Source organism: Homarus americanus, unplaced genomic scaffold (assembly GCF_018991925.1).
Source record: "Homarus americanus isolate GMGI-L3 unplaced genomic scaffold, GMGI_Hamer_2.0 scaffold44605, whole genome shotgun sequence".
Lineage (NCBI taxonomy): Eukaryota > Metazoa > Arthropoda > Malacostraca > Decapoda > Nephropidae > Homarus > Homarus americanus.
The window spans coordinates 3,403-21,594 of NW_024751497.1; the positions used below are offsets into that span (position 1 = coordinate 3,403).

General features: G+C 40.2%; 1 protein-coding gene across 8 annotated transcripts in view; it reads right to left on the bottom strand.

Moving 5' to 3' along the window:
• Positions 1–523: 523 nt before the first annotated feature.
• LOC121854667 (protein O-linked-mannose beta-1,2-N-acetylglucosaminyltransferase 1-like) overlaps positions 524–18,192 on the bottom strand; it is a 36,867-nt gene continuing 19,198 nt past the window's right edge. For 3 of the 8 annotated variants that reach the window (XM_042349351.1, XM_042349353.1, XM_042349352.1), the window contains 3 exons: positions 16,859–18,186; positions 4,410–4,526; positions 524–2,792 (listed from right to left, as the gene is read on the bottom strand). In XM_042349351.1, the coding sequence (XP_042205285.1) occupies positions 959–2,792; positions 4,410–4,489 (1,914 nt within the window). In that variant the 5' untranslated portion in view covers positions 4,490–4,526; positions 16,859–18,186 and the 3' untranslated portion in view covers positions 524–958. Of the gene's footprint in view, positions 2,793–4,399; positions 5,641–9,404; positions 9,553–16,858; positions 18,187–18,192 lie in introns of those variants that run through there. The other 5 variants (XM_042349354.1, XM_042349358.1, XM_042349350.1 and 2 more) reach the window with 5 other exon arrangements.

Below are 18,192 nucleotides of genomic sequence, written 5' to 3' on the forward strand. Positions count from 1 at the left end.
TGTCTCGTTAAAGAATTTTGTTCTGTAAATATGAATCTCTAAGCTGCTCTTGGGAAGTTATTCATCTCTTATCCATGATTACATTGGTTACAGAACTTTTCTCTGGTCTGGTGATTATTAATACTACAGACATGTACCAAATTCAGATGCTCTAAATATTGAGCATTGTTACACCTTACCTTGCTCATATGCAAGGAAAGACAAAATATGGGAGGATGAACTAAGGAAGTTGGTGTTTTAAAGGGAATAGATGTACAGGTACAAAAACACTAATGTAAATTTGTATGTGAGGAAAGTTTATGTACAATATATACTACACAAATTTTTTTTAAATTAAGATGGCATGGGTGTATACTGAACAAAATACTGTACCATGAAAAGGAAATAAAAAGGGACTACCAGTACACTCAGTACAGTATATATAAAAAAGGAGAACAAAATGAATCAAGAACATTTAAAATTATTGGCAGGTGACCAAGATGAGGTGTAAGCACAAAGTTTAGGAATAAAAGAAAAGTGTTTATACATTTTATGGTTTTTATCTAGTGCAGCATTAACACCATAGTTAAGACAATACATTGTGCCCCACAACAAGAATAGGCATAATATATATGGATTAGTGATTGTATATGATTGTCGATATAAAGATGAAACTAACATTGACTTGAGCTTGATATTATACCAAGATAACAGGTTGAACTATGACCAAGTATTTACATGTAATGTCTAATACTAAGTTACTGTAGTGCAGTCCTACAAATGGAGAGTCTTGTGGCTAGTTGTATTAAAGTGATGCCTAGAGAAAAAGTATTTTAAAGGTTGCTGAGCTGGTGATGTAGGGCATAATATAGTAAATAGGAAAATAATGAATGGATGTAATTATTTAAAAATTCTGAAATTTTTTTTATTTACAGATGAAAAAACTGCGAAGAGAAGACAAAAGAATCATGTCAATGCTTTATAAAAACAGTTGAGTGACAGCAACTTGTAAGGTTCTATTGATTTGGTCTGTGATAGATCTGAGAGATGAAAAAAATGAGGCTTGTTGATCGAATTCTTCTCTTGTAGTAAGGTGCCAGGCAGGAATATGGGAAGGTTTTAAGGATTCAAATGGAGATGCTGGAACTCCCACAAGCCAGAGTGATCCTCCCCAGGCCTGGGGTAGTTCAACAGTACCACTATGCATCCCCTGGGTGGAGTAAGGCCATGCACCTATGCATTCTGCCAGCAGTGTCCACTCTAGGGAATTCTTTAGATTGTCCAAGAAAAAATAAAATACAAAGTCCTTAGGTTCATAGATTTTGGGGGATATGAGGAAGCCTGGAGCACATGGGTTCCTGGTGATTGGTGAGGCTTGGGATAAGCGAGACCAAACCCAAAAATCATACTCTGATATAGTAAGGGCAGTCATGGGGGGGAGCCACACAGATGATCCGTTATGTAGTGGTCGCTCCAAAAAGTAGAAGTGGTGTATGTCTGGTAGGGTATTGACCCCTATGCCATAGTGTCGCGAACGACTCAAGACTGGGTATATACACTCTCGTTCCTGGCCTACTGTTCTATAGAGAAAATTATCATACAATAAGGACACTGAAGAAGTATCTGGCCATATTGCAACAGCTTTTCTTGCTTCTGCAGTGAGCACCAAATATCCCCAACCAGGTTGCCTAGATCCACGCATCATCAGATGAGGGTCTGAATACATGTTGATATGAGCAGCACCAATGCCTGACACACACCAAAGAGAGGCATCTATCTCCAGAGCTGGAGCATAGTGGAGCAGCATCTCCAGCCAGTCATGTGATACCTCCACATCTTCGTCAAGGAAGGCTAAATATCGTGCATCAGGAAAACTTTCTATTCCTGCTGTCCAAGCTGCTCGGTAAAACTGAAAGAGACGATGATTGATGGAAGGCACATCTTGGGAAATGTTTACTACTTGATAATGAAAGTGGAAATGCTCCAACAGAGACAGTGTACTAGAATCAACTAAACCATTATGGTCAGTACCAACAACAACTAAGACCATGGATATTGATATTTTTCTGGTTTCCATCAGACGGGTGAGCGTATGGGCCAAATATTGGAGCCGCCCTCCTGCACACACTACTACTCCTACCTTCTTTTTGTCATCCTGACTGGAGATTTTTTCTATTCTAGATAACACAGGGGACATTAATATTGGTTTAACAGGATCACAGATAGGACCCATTGCTGCATTACTGTCACAAAGAAGTGGATGTGAAGTATCCTTGTGAGGTTTTGAGAAAGGCATAAGTGGGACTACAGCATGAGCATACAATAACGTCTTTGAATTATACAAGGAATGTGGGTTTGGTGCTACAGTCTCAAGTAATGTCTGTCCACCTACCACGAATGCCCACACCCAGAGTGCATGAGGAGGAGCGTAAGGGGCAAGCAGGGAGCCAAGACTAGTGAGAGTTGGCAAAGCTGCTCCTAAGCCATATGTGCCTGCCCTTCGCACCACCATCACCACCACACGACCTGCCTGTAACTTATGCACCCACCATGTGAGGTCCTGTGCATATGTGAAGGCATTCCATGTATTAAAAGTTTTTTGTAAGAGAATAGAGCCAGTAACATCATGGAGAACTGTCATCACCACTCCATCATCTTTGTCTGGCATCCACCAGTCAGTCTTGGCTGCTCCTGTGGCTACACTGGCAGCAGGGGTGAGTCTGTGGTCAAATCCTTGTTGACACTCCTGCATCAAGCAAGACAAGTTGAACACTGCACCCATGGCTGATGATTCAACACCCATCAAGAGCAACCTGTATATACAGTACATCTTAAATCAAAACTCTGCCAGTGATGTTCTTTATATGTATAAAGTTTTCTGTATCTAACAGATATAATGTGCTGAATATGGATAATTATGGTTTTTAATCTTATAAGGGATCATATAAATTTTAAAAAGGTGTTCTACTGTATTCATAGGAGATAAATGGTGTATACAAACTAAAATATACAGTACAAAAAACAGAAAATGGGAAAATAAAATAAAGTACATGCTCAGGCTGCATCTAATCGGAAGAATAGGCAGTGATTGTAATGGAAGGTATTAGTATTTTTTTTTTTTTTTTTCTTACTGGGATTAGCCCACCTGGGCACAGGTCACTGACCCACATCGGGGCCTGGGAGACGTAAAGGTGGTGGTGGTGGTAATAATAGTAATAGTAATAATAATAATAATAATAATAATAATAATAATAATAATAATAATAATAATAATAATAATAATAATAATAATAATAATAATAATAAAGAACCATAAACAAATACAAAAATTAAAAAAATATCAAAGGTGAGAAACAATATAAGTATTGTATGTATGTTGTGTTGTTAAAAATAAGAAAAACAATTGAAACTCTGCAATTGAGTGAAAATGAGGCAGAAAGTCAGATCAGCAACCTGGGACTTGGTCACAATTTTTGTGATGCCATATGGCAGAGGGTCTATCATATGACAACACATTATGCTTCCAATATCTTCCCATACGGTAGTACCCCCCTGTTTGGTAGCTGCCTACTACCTACTATGACAGTAATAAGTAGATTGTCACTTCCTATTGGCCAAGGCCTGAGGCTGTACATTCGTAACATCTCTCATGTCATATGGAATGGTTACAAAACCTGCCCTGAACAGACAAGGCTTGAGCACTCTATGCCCAGCAACCTGCAAAGAATGACACTGCAGTCAAAATACAGTATGTGATATTGGAGTTGAAACCAGAGGGCACTGGGAGCATGTATCCCATTCAATAGTTTAAAATTTTCTGCTCCAGTGTATATAGAAAACTTTTATAAAGAGGATAAAGTGAACTTTGCACTATGCCACTGCTTATTACAAATCTTGGACAGATACAGATAAAGAGGAAAACACATAAAATGAGCGAAACGAACAGAAAAGCAAACGGTACTATATGTTGGAGCCAAAAAAAAGGCTGATATAAACGAATAAAAAGAATGACGGATATAGACAAATGATTTACAAACAGACTGGTATATAGACAAACAATAAAGATACAGATTGGCAGGGAAGTATTACAAAATAGGCAATTTGTATGTCATAACAATGGTGACAGCAAATAACAAAAGGACAAAGACCGACACTAAAACATTCATATAGAAGTTAATAAACTGAAAATTGATAAAAACAGATGTGGGAAGATGTTGCTATAATGTTATTACTGGATTTCAACAACAAAGGTCTTTAAGCAAGTAACAAGGTTAGTAATTACACTATTCCAACAAAAATTAAAAATTATGAGATAAGAATGCTGGAAAGGGAAGAAGTAGATACAAAATAATAATCAGACAAGAAAAGTGAAACTCAGTTTCACAGAAGACAGGTAGTTGGTGACCAACATTAGACTTACACAAACATACCTGCCGTCGTGGTTGATGGGGACAAGGCCGTAACACAACATGATGGTCATCAGGAGCACAGGTGTTACATCCTGCAACATTTTGGGAAGATTGCAAGGTGTCAGGAGTGAGTGGCTTCTGTAATGTTATAGAAAAAATGATAGTATTGTGTGGGAACATACTTTGATAATAGCTGAACACCAGGGAAACCACAAATATCTTGAGTTAATACAATTGGTTAACGTTTTGGAACTTGTCTAACTTTATTCTCAGAGCAGACCCTAAAGGGACAAAATTCTACGGCCACATATACTATACAAGTACAGTGTATTAATAAATAAATAAAATATTAAAAAAGAAATCGATGTAAAATTGGGATATAAATAGAAAGCTAATTAATTAACAACAATTTAAAATATTAAATGCAGAAACTTACTGTGAAAAACACAAGGTTAAGATTCGTTTTATGCACTATCCAGTATCTCCTAAGACATGCTATCTATTTATAATCTTACCTTATATACGTCCTCAACTAACCTCCAACCCTCCTGGAAAACTATTTCGATGAAAATCGCATACAAATTCTTTTGGGGGAAAAAATCTGCCATGTTCTGTGTGCCATTTCACGGCTGAGTGAGCTCCGTTCCCCTCGCAGAAAGAATGTTAGGTTAGGCAAACATATTTTTCTGGTATGTTTTTACGAGCTTTCTGCCAAATTTGACCTTTGTCTCGTTATGGCATAACGCTATATTTCAGTTGAAATATACGACCGTGGTCAGTACCACGGTCGTACATCGGCCAAAATCTCGATCTCTGGGATTTTGTTCAAAATCTCAGTTTAAGTACTCCTGAGTATGCTGATGGTGAATATATGGTCCACAATTCGATTGCGGGGTAATTAATGGCCGTAATGACACGATGAAGATTTTAATAAAAAAAATTTCAATGTTAATTACTCGCCAGCTATGGGTTCCGAGGTGCGATTTTGGCGTTTTTGTGTTATTCTGGAAGTATTTAATAATTAGTTAAACCCCTCCAATTCCAAAAGAAAAGTATATTTCAGTCGAAATATTTTTAACATGTACTGGATATTGTAGTGGATACTCTCCCCTACAACTGCTGACTGATCACTTGCCGTTCGCTTACCGGCCAATCAGCTTCCAAGTTTAGAAGCTCCAACAAATTTCCCTGAATATGAATTCGCAACTTTTCGATTTACAATAGGTACCTACTTACTGCTAGGTGAACAGGGACCAAGGGGGCTAGGAGGAGTGTCCAAACAACTTCCGCCGGCCCGGGAATCGAACCCGTGACATCTTGCTTGCGAGGCAAGAGCAGTACCGCTCTACCACCAGCGCCCCGCCAATCAGCTGCGAGTTCCACAGACCAGGCCTCACTCGCGGACGGACATGTACAACTGCTGACCGATCACTTGCTGTCCGATACCAGCCAATCAGCAGCGAGTTCCACAGACCAGGCCTCACTCGCAAACTGCGGGGTGATTGGCACCGCTCATTTCGTACCTCCTCTCTCTGATCCTAGAGAATCGTATAAATACACCTCAGCCTGGCCGTGGAAGAACAAACACACTTAAATTTCAAGCAGTGCAAAATATAGCCCTCAAAAGAGCAGCAAAGCACCAACCACCATACACACAAACAGTACAAGACATACACACAGAACACAGCATAGACCCACTCAACACCAGAATACACACCCAAGCAAATGCAATATGGTAAAAAATCCAGCAAGAACAGGATCCCATACTAAACCAACTAAATGGGGAAAACAACAACACATGGCACAGATGGTGGCCTAGAAGCAGGAAAAATGATAACGAAGAACCAGAGCCTCTATATACACAATAAAAAAGAACCAAAAGATGGGAACAATTCTCCAGTCACACAAGGACCTGGAGGGACCCCACAAGCAAACAAAGACCTAAAAAGTTCACAAACACCCACAATAAAAACTAGAAACGAAAAAGATGGGGATCATCCCTCCAATGCCACAAGCACCTGGAGGGACCCCCCCAACATAATATGCCCCAAGGAAACATCAAATAGAACAACTTAGTTTAGCTTGGCTGAGACCGGCTTTCCCTAACCGCAAGAGTCCTCTAATGCAGCACTGTTGACGGAAGACAAAACCTCGTCTCCGCAAGGTGGATAGTGTGGGGTTCAGGATTGTTTGGTTCACACTCAGGATGGGGTGGAGAAAGGAAACTCACAATGTGCTCTCTATATACATGTTGTATTGGATGTACAATGCAGCTTGGTGCTGATGTAGAGAGAGCTGGTTGGTGAGGATGCTCAGAGAAGGACAGCTTGTGGGTCGCCATGCTCGCCGGGCAGGCGGAGGAGGAGCGAGGGCCGCCAGGCAGCGGCAGAGGTGGTGTTGCTGGGTGGTTGGTGTGGGTAGAAAGAGAGAGATCACCACGAGGTCAGGTCTTAAATAGCGGGGGTTGGCGTGGCTCAGTAGTTGACCCCCGCTCCGTGATGTATGGCGGCGCTGGTTGACCTAGACCACGAGGCATACACTGGGGAGTTGGTGGGGTCGACTACTCAGTGACAAACAGCGTTTGTAGGGGAGAATTCCACTACAATACTCCCCCTTCCCTCCAGGCGGTGTAGGAGACTTGTTGTCTGCAGAGTTGCTTAGCACATGTGAGGCAGAACGGGCGGTGCATGCCTCATGTGAGACAACGGCGATGGCGTGGATGAGCCGGTCGCTGGATACAACTGTCTAGATACACCATATCTGCTGGAGTAAAGAGGGAGAAAAAGGGTGTGTGGAGGCGATGAATGTTGTGCTTCCCTCACGGCAGGTACAGAGTCGTCAGATGCGCCTGCTGGGGTGTGTGGGCCTGGGTCAGGAGCAGGGGCTGCGTCAGCAGAAGCGGATGAGGGCTCGTGACAGCAGCTGGGTCCACGACAGCAGCAGGGTGCAGGACATTAGCAGGGAGTACCTGAGGGAGAAAAGAGGGGTGTGTGGGTCCGCACTCAGGAACAGAGGCCGCATCAGGGGCGGCAGGGGTTACTGCTGGGCCGGGGTCGGCGTCTGAGGCAGGACGGGTGTGCTGGGGTCGGAAGAGGAGCGACTGTCTGCTTAGAGTAGCAGAGCTGCTCTAGGGCGTCTGACCTGCGGTGTAGAGACAGTAGCTGTAGAGCCGATGAGAGCTGCTTCTGGGTGGATAAGCCAGTCTTCCATGTTGCTTGAAGACTAGGAGCGTGATCAGTTTCTCCTCCATCCTGTGTGAGTGCGAATCTCCGGGAGTCACCATTTGTGGGGTTCAGGATTGTTTGGTTCACACTCAGGATGGGGTGGAGAAAGGAAACTCACAATGTGCTCTCTATATACATGTTGTATTGGATGTACAATGCAGCTTGGTGCTGATGTAGAGAGAGCTGGTTGGTGAGGATGCTCAGAAAAGGACAGCTTGTGGGTCGCCATGCTCGCCGGGCAGGCGGAGGAGGAGCGAGGGCCGCCAGGCAGCGGCGGAGGAGGTGTTGCTGGCTGGTTGGTGTGGGTAGAAAGAGAGAGATCACCACGAGGTCAGGTCTTAAATAGCGGGGGCTGGCGTGGCTTAGTAGTTGACCCCCGCTCCGTGATGTATGGCGGCGCTGGTTGACCTAGACTCGGTGACAGACAGCGTTTGTAGGGGAGAATTCCACTACAATAGCCTGTGGGGTTATGAGATATTGGTTCACACTCAGGATGGGATGGAGAAAGGAAACTCACGATGTGCTCTCTGTATACATATTGTATTGAATATACAATGCAGTTTGGTGCTGGGAAGGTAGCATGGTTACAAGCGTTGAGTCGAGAGAGCTGGTTGGTGAGGGTGCTCAGAGGAGGACCAACTTGTGGGTCGCCATGGTCGCCGGCAGGAGCGAGGGCCACCAGGCAGGAGCAGAGGAGGAGGTGTTGCTTGCTGGTGGCTGTAGGTAGAAAGAGCGAGGTCACCACGAGGTGAGGTCATATATAGTGGAGGTAGGCGTGGCTTGACAGTTGACCTCAGATATGCTAGGCAGCGCTGGTTGCCGACCCAGACCACGAGGCGCAGGCTGGGGAATTCGAAGAGGGTCGGCTGCTCAGCAACAAACAGCGTTTGTAGGCGAGGAATCCACTACAAGCCCACCTGCTGTTAACCTCCTCCTCTATTTCCTACTTCTGAACTTTACTTTGTACTGTACCCTTGTAGTGGATTCCTCCCATACAAGCACCGAACCTTCTCGAATTCCCTAGCCTATGCCTCCAGCGCCGCCCACGGAGCGAGGGTCAACTATCTACCCACGCCTTATAAGGCCTGACACCGATGTGACCGCCCTCTTTCTACCTAGTGCCACAGGCAAGCAACACCTCCTCCTCCACGCCAGCCTGGCGGCTGCCGCTCCCGCCAGCGACCTTGGCATCCCTCAAGCGAGTGTTCCTCCTCTGGGCACCCTCACCACCCAGCTCTCTCTACTCAACGCTTATTACCATGCTACCTGCCCAGCAACAAGCTGCATTATACATCCAGTACAATATGTATACAGTGAGCACATTGTGAGTTTCCTTTCTCTATCCCATCCTGAGTGTGAACCGATATCTCATACCCCCACACCCTTCTTGCACCCTCAGAGCTAATGCTCTCTTCTCTCCGTATCACCGACCGACCTGGACATCATTCTACTCTACTCTCCAGAACCAGCAAGACCTCCAAACAAGCTCCTCACCAACAAGCTCTCTTAACAAGCTCCTCACCCAACAGGACCTCTCAGTAAGATCCTCACCATACAGTACAGCAACTCCCTAGCACTGCACTGTACATACTATATATATATATATATATATATATATATATATATATATATATATATATATATATATATATATATATATATATATATATATAGAAAACGCATTGTGAGTTTCCCTTCTTACCTCCATCCTCAGTGTGAGATCTCTTACATGTACTATGTATGTGAGCCCATAAAAAGAGAAATAAACAAACAGAGAAATTTGACAACTGACCACATACAGTACGCTACAATATGCACTGGCTAAGAATGTACTTGAACGGCTGAATCTGCGTCGAAGTTGATAAAGTCGGGTCGAAAATGAGTTCACATTTGGCGCTGTCACAGCAATGGCAGTTCACAACTCTCACTCCACGGCACGACTAGGTGTTGTAAATGAGAAACAGGAAAGTCAGAGTTAAATTCCTCGTCCACCGATGGGACCATTGTTACAATATTTCCCAGGACGATTGAGGCATTTATTAAGGATCGTTAAATATATTCCTTTATGATATACATTATGATCAACTCATTTTAAACGTTTTCTAAATCTATGTGAATGTATCTTACATGGTTTAACAACTGAAGTATTATTGGTTGTGTTTAACGGCCTTTTCCTGGGATAATACATATTGGTGGCCTACGTGTCAGCCAAATCTTCTATAATTCACACATTTTCACATAATTATCACACGGAGCTGTGGACACTGAAAACTTACTGTAATCATCGCCTCACTGTAAATTATTAATATCCTCCACTTTCGTTTATTGGGTACGCGGTAAAAGTAATTCATGAATACCAACAAGACCACCTCCTCTTGGTGTTTCTCAGCTTAATACCTATTTCATTCCTTCTTCCTGAGTCTTAAATGTCCTACATCAGAATTGATGTTCATCATATTCATTTGTATGTTTATTTTTCTGTTTACTGACAGCTTTCTTGTCAATATCCTACCTTTATTTATTTGGGTTTTTAATTATTTATCTTCTTTGTCCCCATTTTTTATATTAAGTTTCTGTTTCTTTCTGGTCACCCAGGATACCTCACTAAGAAAAAGACTAGACTTTATAAATTAACATTACAAATCACGAGTGAATTAAATGCAGTACTGTATTACAATCAGTTTGATAAGTAATTAAGGTCACATGTAAATTAAGTAACTAAAAGTACGACTTGGACTTTAAATAACTTATAAGTTAATCAATTACTAATTAAATACACATTGTCATTATTCATTATAATATTTAACACTGTTACACGAATAATTTGTTAATTTCTTAAGCTTGGACCTGCTGGTGAAGGCTCCATCTGAAAATAACCATTAGACTTACTTTACTTTTTTAACCTAACACATTGAAGGACCATTACAGGATTTAAACTCTAATATTCATATCTTACCCATACGCTTTGACTAGTGTTATACCAAAAATTTTCTATACATTTTAGAAATTGGAGGTAAAGTATATATCAAAGATAAGAAAGTAACTTGAAAATATGTTTTGTTTTATTATTTAAGGACCTTTAAAAGTGTCTACTTTAACCATGTAATTTTAGTTTGTTTTCGGGTGTCAGGAGGAGCTGAATATAAACAGTAAGGACCAAGTGTAATTCTCTATTGATAGCTAGGCTGATTACCATTTATTAATTTGATTAATGCAGACTTACATTGGTTCAGAATGTATATAAACAGTACAGGTACACAATATAAAGAGCAAATACAGGTATAAAGCAATGTAAATAGACTACAGGTATAATGGGTAAAATTATTGTTTCGGTCACCACCCATTGGAAGTTGAAATTATGTTTTTCCGATGGGGTTTGAATGATTCTGACCTCCATTTCGGTAAATATTCGTCATTGGCTGCTCTCAGATTTTATTTAAAAAAATGTGTATTATAGTGTTTTAGTTAAACCTGACCTTCATATTTTACCTGGAGCTGGAGGACGCTCGCCCCACAAGGGGTTGAAGAAGCCTCAAGTCCAGAAACAGAAAATTGTGAGGGCTATCTTTTTGGGGTTAATGTTGATGATTGACCCGCAGATGGGTAAATTTGCACTTTCACCTCCCACTCTGGTAGAAAGTCAAAAATATATTTTCTAGTGTATTTGTGTGTGTTTAGACCGAATATGACCTTCATTTCCGTCGGAAATTGGCCGGTTTTTTATCGATTTTTTTTTCGTGGGCCGTTTTCGAAAAAAAAAAAAAATAATGGCTAAGCGAATGAAAAATACACCAAAAAATACTAGAAAAGCAAAAACCAAACCTAACCTAACCTAACTGACTCACCATATGATGGAATCACCTATTTCTTACTTTATTGGGCTGGTTCTTGTTCGTCGTTGGATTGTGAGATTCTTACACAACTCCCCATATTATGTTGTTCTTTGCGATATTTACATTCAGTCTTGCACTTAAGACACTTTACTGAGGTTGGAAGAACACCATGCGATCGAAAAAATGCTACAGTTTCTTCGTTTTTTTCCCAAAAACTCGCAATCGGCTCCATATAATTTAAGTGAAACCCATCGCAGACCTCCAAGGTCGGAAATTAATTTGAATTTAGAATTATGAGACCCAAAATAAAAGTCGGTTTTGATTGGGCCAAAAATACCGCGAATTAAACCACAAATCATTTTAATTGGTTGCAAAACAAAAACCGCTTTTGATTGGTCGCGTGACGTGTACGGGAACGCATGCGCATGACGATTTATGAAGGAGACACGCAGTGTGGGAGGTGAGGTAGGCGAAAATGGCAGAAGATTAATGGAAAAGAGAACATTTTTGGATTTGCTATCTCCGTTATTACACATTTGCGACGGTAATGTAATAAGATGAAAATTATCTTATAATTAGACGTCTTATTAGAATATGATAATAGATTAGTGGTAGGAATGTGGAATGTGAAAACGCAAAAATACCCGCAGATGAGTTATTTGTTTTACTGTTCATTTTCTAACTTTATTTTCATGAGTGAGTTCTGATATGATAATCATTTCTTGTGCAAATGCTTTGTTTGGTAGATAATTAGGCACCTAGGTGCGTACTACTTTGTCTTCTTGGCAGTAATGCGGCAGTGATGTGTCATCCCAGGATGTAAGCAGGCAATCATATTGAAGTACTTCAAAACACTCCGCCACCCGGGCTTAATCAACACTGATGCTCAGTGTATGCTTAAAAACAGTTTGGTATGGACGGCTGCTCTCTCGTCCTCAAAAAGTAAAATTACACCATATTATAGTAAGTTCTTTTTGTTTAATATACCGGGGGGGGGGTGAAGGCCCCCAACTAGGAAGTTAGGTTAGGTTAAGTAGGGTTGTTTGGTTAGGTTGGTGAGGTCTAACAATTTTTCTGCTGCTTGTTTTTCATATCAACTTAGGTTACGTTATGTTTAATTTAGAAATAAATACTTTTCAACACATTTGCACAAACTACAACAGTGTCCACTATAAAACAGTGGTGTACTGTGGTTGCACTGATGAGGCATGCAGAACACCCACATATATCAGTTATCAAATCAAATATCAAGTAGGATATGGCCTTTCTCTAAATAAGGGTCGTCAAGCCTTTATAAACACCTAATTTCTTCAATTATATCAGTGACATCTGACAAAGTATCTATTAGAAATAATGAAATAATGGGTGCAAAAATACTTACGGTAAAAGAACATTAAGCTTTCAGTGTGATCTACAGTAATTTAGAAATACCTACTTCATATTTCCCGCCTCTGCTGACAGCCCTGTAAATATTTCAATGTGGTTCTGATCTTTTAAAATATTAGTTTTTGCATAATGTATTACTGATACATAATTTGTCTAAGTATGCCTTATTGTGGGTAAAAATATAATGTAGTATTACTGATATGTAATTTGTCTTAGTATGTCTTATTGTGGGTAAAAATAAGTATATATTAAATGCATCCTCCGAAAGCGTGAATTTGCTACCAGAGTTTATGATAAATTTCCTACGTACTTATGATTGAAATAATGAACGTATGTATCTTTATATAATTTAGCCAACTATCTTTATCGTCAGAAACGGTCATCCCAACGATTGTGAATTAACTCTTTAGAAATACATTAATACTTCAGGACGAAATCGAACAGGTTTGAAACCGCCAATCAGCTGTAAGTCTTGAGAAGGGGGCGAGGCATCTTTTCTCAGCTGAGAGAAAACACACTGTAGGCATCATGCACAACGCTGGCCCTCTGTAAAGTTGTCAATGATCTTATTGCTGAACATTTAAATAAAAAGTAAATGTTTTTATTTATATGATCCGATTATTATTTCAAGTAAAACAGAAATCTGAATAACTTTCCCAAGTGAAAAACTATAACTGAAAGCAGACTATAGGGTTATTTAGAAATATTAAAAAAAAAATGTGGATCAGTTTTGTCCAGCTGACGGAGAGCCGCCACCGGTCTTCATAGCCTCTCGGCAAGTGAATGCAGTTTCCGAATTGCATGCATTTGTACCCATTACATTTATAGAAACCTTATTTCATAGCCACTCTTATGGAACAACAACTCTCAGGTAATATAATATCACTTAATGGAAAAAGTATTAAATTTGACTACAATGGCTCAAATTCCTTAAGCTCCAACACAATAAACTTCATTTTAGCATGTTATTGATAGGATGGTAACGTCTATATGTTCATTGAGGGCATGTGGCTTATCCTTCTGCGTGCATTGAGGGACGCTGAGTCTCTTCGACTTTTCTGAGTGAAAAAAAGTGAAGACTAAAATTAAATCTGTATTATTGAAGATACTATTTAAAAATATATTTTGCTTTCTAGTAGTGCCTTGCATTCATTAAGAATACGCCACTGCTATAAACTACAATGAAATTGCGACTTTTTTATAATCGTTATTTAAGAAAAATCGGCCGCAGGTCAGTCGTCAATATTTACCCTTTCTCTGAGTGAGAGTTGTGAACTCGCGGAACAACCTGCTAGAGAGTGTTTTTGTATGAGCACCGAGTGCGAGCTGATTCAAGACCAGCCTTGACCAGCACTGGAGAAGGTTCAGATACATTCAGGAGCCAGTGCATGCCCAGTACTTGCCAACAGTGTGTAACAGAGATGTGACCAATCACCCAAGCAGCTAACAAGCCAATCAGTGGTGAAGAAGATAAAAGTAAAAGGTAAAAGTATCAATAATGGGAACCCCCAGTGGGAACCAGGGCTTTTGGGTGGGGGAAGATCACAAAAAGTAGTAATCTGCGGTGATAATGAAGGTCAGAATCGTTCTAAACACATCAAAACCATCGGGAAAACAATTTCAACCTAACTGGAAAGTAATAAATTTCGGAAGAATATTATCGAAGAAACAAGCTTAAAATTATAAAATTCCCTAGCTAACCAAAATGATAATACTGTAATACCATTTAATATACCGACTGGTCTGCGGGGTGGAGCCCCATGGCTAAGAAGTTGGATAAGGTTAGGTAGGTTTGTTGGTTAGGTCTTCTAACAACGCTTCTGCCGTTTGTTTATCATATCAACTAAGGTTAGATTAGGTTTAATTTATAAACAACCACTTTTTAACACATTCAAATAAACTATGACTGTATCCACTATAAAACAGTGATATTGTGGTATTTTTATAATCGTTTTCTATGAAAAATAGACAGCGGATAAGTTGTCAATAATTACCTGAACACAAAAATGGGAGTGAAACTGCACAGAACTAATTAGAAGCTGACCTAACCTACCTAATCTTCCTAACCTGTGCATTGTCATTTCCATTTTCTTAGTTACTATCATTCAAACATATCTAGAAGTGAAATAATTCAATCCAATATAAATTGGGTAATGTATTAGAACACCACTACCACCAGAAAGAATGTTCAATTTTTTTTTTTTTTCCCACAGGTGTTTTTATTATTACTAGTAAATATTTTAAGATGCAACATTTACTAGAACCTAATAGGACCCGACCTAACCAACCAAAGAAACTTTTCTAACCTTACGTAACTCCCTAGCCGGGGGACTCCGCCCCCTAGACCCCCTGCCATATTGAAAGGAAAGTATTTATTTTGATATCTGTTACCAATGAAAGCAACTTTGGTGAAGTGTCATGGTATAATTTATGTTTTTTTGTGGATGTAAGAGTACGCTCAGACTGAGCGGGTCTGTTGTAAACAAACATACGACAAGCGGTAACTTGGCAGATTTTTCGGAGGAGTATTTACAGTAAATAGTTTCTTCGCTTACAAAACACATAGGAACATTATTTTAGTGTCGTATGATCAGTTTTTCACAGTATTTTACCTTGGAAATTCCCTCGCCCTTCATTCCCTGCCCACTACAGGTGAAAAATACTTATAATTAAATTAAAGTTGTTGGCTCTTTAAAATACTTACTATAATTATAAGAACGTCTGTGGAAAAAAATGAACAAATCGAACAACTCCTTCTGGTGTAGCAGTTTCCTCATAAATTACCTTAAATTTTAATAAACACGCCCGATGAGATTTTTTTTTTCTTAAAATGAAAACAAAGACTGCGGACGCACTTGTATAGCAGACAATGTGAACCAAAAAATGGTTGCCATAATCATGGTAAATGTTTTATTTCTTTCCGTACAAAAGATGTAGAGACATGAAATTACTGTCATATGATCAGTGTTCATTGTGTTTTTGCTCCATTATTTCCTCCTCCTCCTTTCATGCCCTGCCAATTACAAGTAATATATGATCAAAGGAGAGGCAGCTAAAAAGAAAAACTACTACAATTTTGTTGCTTTGACATTATTACTCGGTATCATCCAAACAACATCTGAAAAATTGGTGCAATTCCGTAAGTCCTTCTGGTGCTAACCATCTCCTCCACTTACCAGCAATTCTAAGACATTTTCTTCAATGACATTTTCCTCGCAAATGACTCTACCTATCCTCCTACCCAGGGGGCTCCATCCCCTTGGACCCCCAAGCATATGTAAGTTGTTTGCAAGGGAAATGTGTCTTAAGAGTTGTCACTACTGATTGCAAAGATAAAATTCCAGAGATTCTAATTACAAGTATAGAGTATCTCATCTACTGTAACTTTACTTCACTAAAACTTACCTTAAATACCAGATGGTGGAGGATCTTGATGATACAGACAGTCTGAATTACACCTTGGACACTTAACTGAACCAAGGAGAACACCATGAGACCTAAAGATGTCAACAGCTGCGGCTTCTTTCTCAAATACTCGTTGAATTACACGCTAGTCTTCCAATGAACAACCTTCACAGACAGAAGCCATCTTCCCACTAATTCAAAATCACGTGAGATTGAGACTTCCGCTGATTGACTGAGTTAGAATTAAACAAAAAAATATGCCTGTGATCTTGTATTTTCTAAAGCGAAATAAAAAAAGTGAAAATAAAACAGACTATAAATTTACATCGGAAATGCTCGAGAAGAAAGTACAATACAGTCGACCCTCGTTAAAACGGACTAATAGGGGGGAAGGGTGTCTGTTTTAGCCGATTGTCCGAATTAACCGATTTAGGGGTTAATATTGTATAGGCCTACGTATATGATATTGGAAATACAGTACCGTATATACACTGTACGCTGAACATGTTACACAGTAACAAAAATACAGGAAATACTGTAAACATCATATAACTAGCTATATAAAACATTACAGTATGTAAAAATAAAAAAGTTAATACCGTAAATTGTTAATTTCATTTACCTTTGGTAGATGACAGATGAGCTTGCTGTGGTGGAGGTGGGGGGTAGAGGTGATAACTTGTCATTCGGAGTCAGTAGAGCTATGATGCTCCACTGGTCCTTGTCCCCCACTCATAGAAGGCTGAGGTGACTGAGGATGGCCTGAGTCAGCAGCAGGAGGGTCATCAATATCGTCAGCAGGCTCAACAGCTGCAGCAGGGTTAGGACGAACTGGCTTGAAGAATGAGTCGAGTTTCAGTTGTTTACCTTGCTGATGCTGCCTCTGGATAATGAGTTCCCTAAAGGCTCTAATATGTTGATAGTAATGCTGAACATCAGTTTCTGCTGACAATTCAATGTAAGAAATGATAATATCAATGGATTCTCATATAACAGAGAGTTTGGGTTTCTTGGGCAATGGTTCGTCGTCGTCCTCATCTTCACTATCTCTGCTGTCACCAACGAGAACTTCATCCGCTATTTCTTCTTCTGTTAAGACTTGGTATCCAGGGTCACCCTCTGTGTCTTCTAGCCAGTTTCTCATGTCGTCTTCTGTGACGTCATTTTCGCCCGCCCTCTGAGTGAGTTTGTCCTTAGCCTTGCGTATGTCCGAAACTGTTTACTTTTTAACACCATACTCGCCACAAACTCTAGCCACCGAAGCACCAGCCTCTAACTTCCTCATACGTTCCAGTTTCTGGTTCACAGAAAGGGTCACATGCTTCCCCTTCGGCGTATTACTCCCCCTTGAAGGCATGATGTAAAATACAAGGCTGAAAGATGCCTAATCACTGAAATATCAACGAAAATTGCAGGGCAACACAACACCGATACTCGAATATGGCGCTAAAAGTCAACAATGACTGGCAGTTTGGTGCGCGCTAGCCATCTATCGGACAATCCCAGAACCAGAAATTTGACACGGACAGTCCCTCGCTTAACTCAGATTTCGTCCTGTTTATCCGTTATCCGGATTAAAGGGGTCCGTTTTAACGAGGGTCGACTGTAGTACTGTATTTTGGGGAGCTTTATCTCCCTATATAGGAATCAGTATAAAGTTCCATGAATAGTTACTATGGAATATTAACCATTACTCTTTCTATTAATAATATGCCGGTTCTGTATGCCTATTTACCATGGCCATCTGAGGCCTTTCTTGTGGTTTACTTTACTTATTGATGTCATACAAACAATTAAAGCAACCTTCTATACAAACGCTTGTGGTGTCAATTAAATGCTTTTGTATAAGTGATCGGTTTTCAGCCTTTGGCCTTCCTCCTGTGATTATTAAACTGAGTCTTTTCTCTGTTGTTAATTTCTCTGCCATCTGTTGATTTATTATTTCCTCACCTGAAA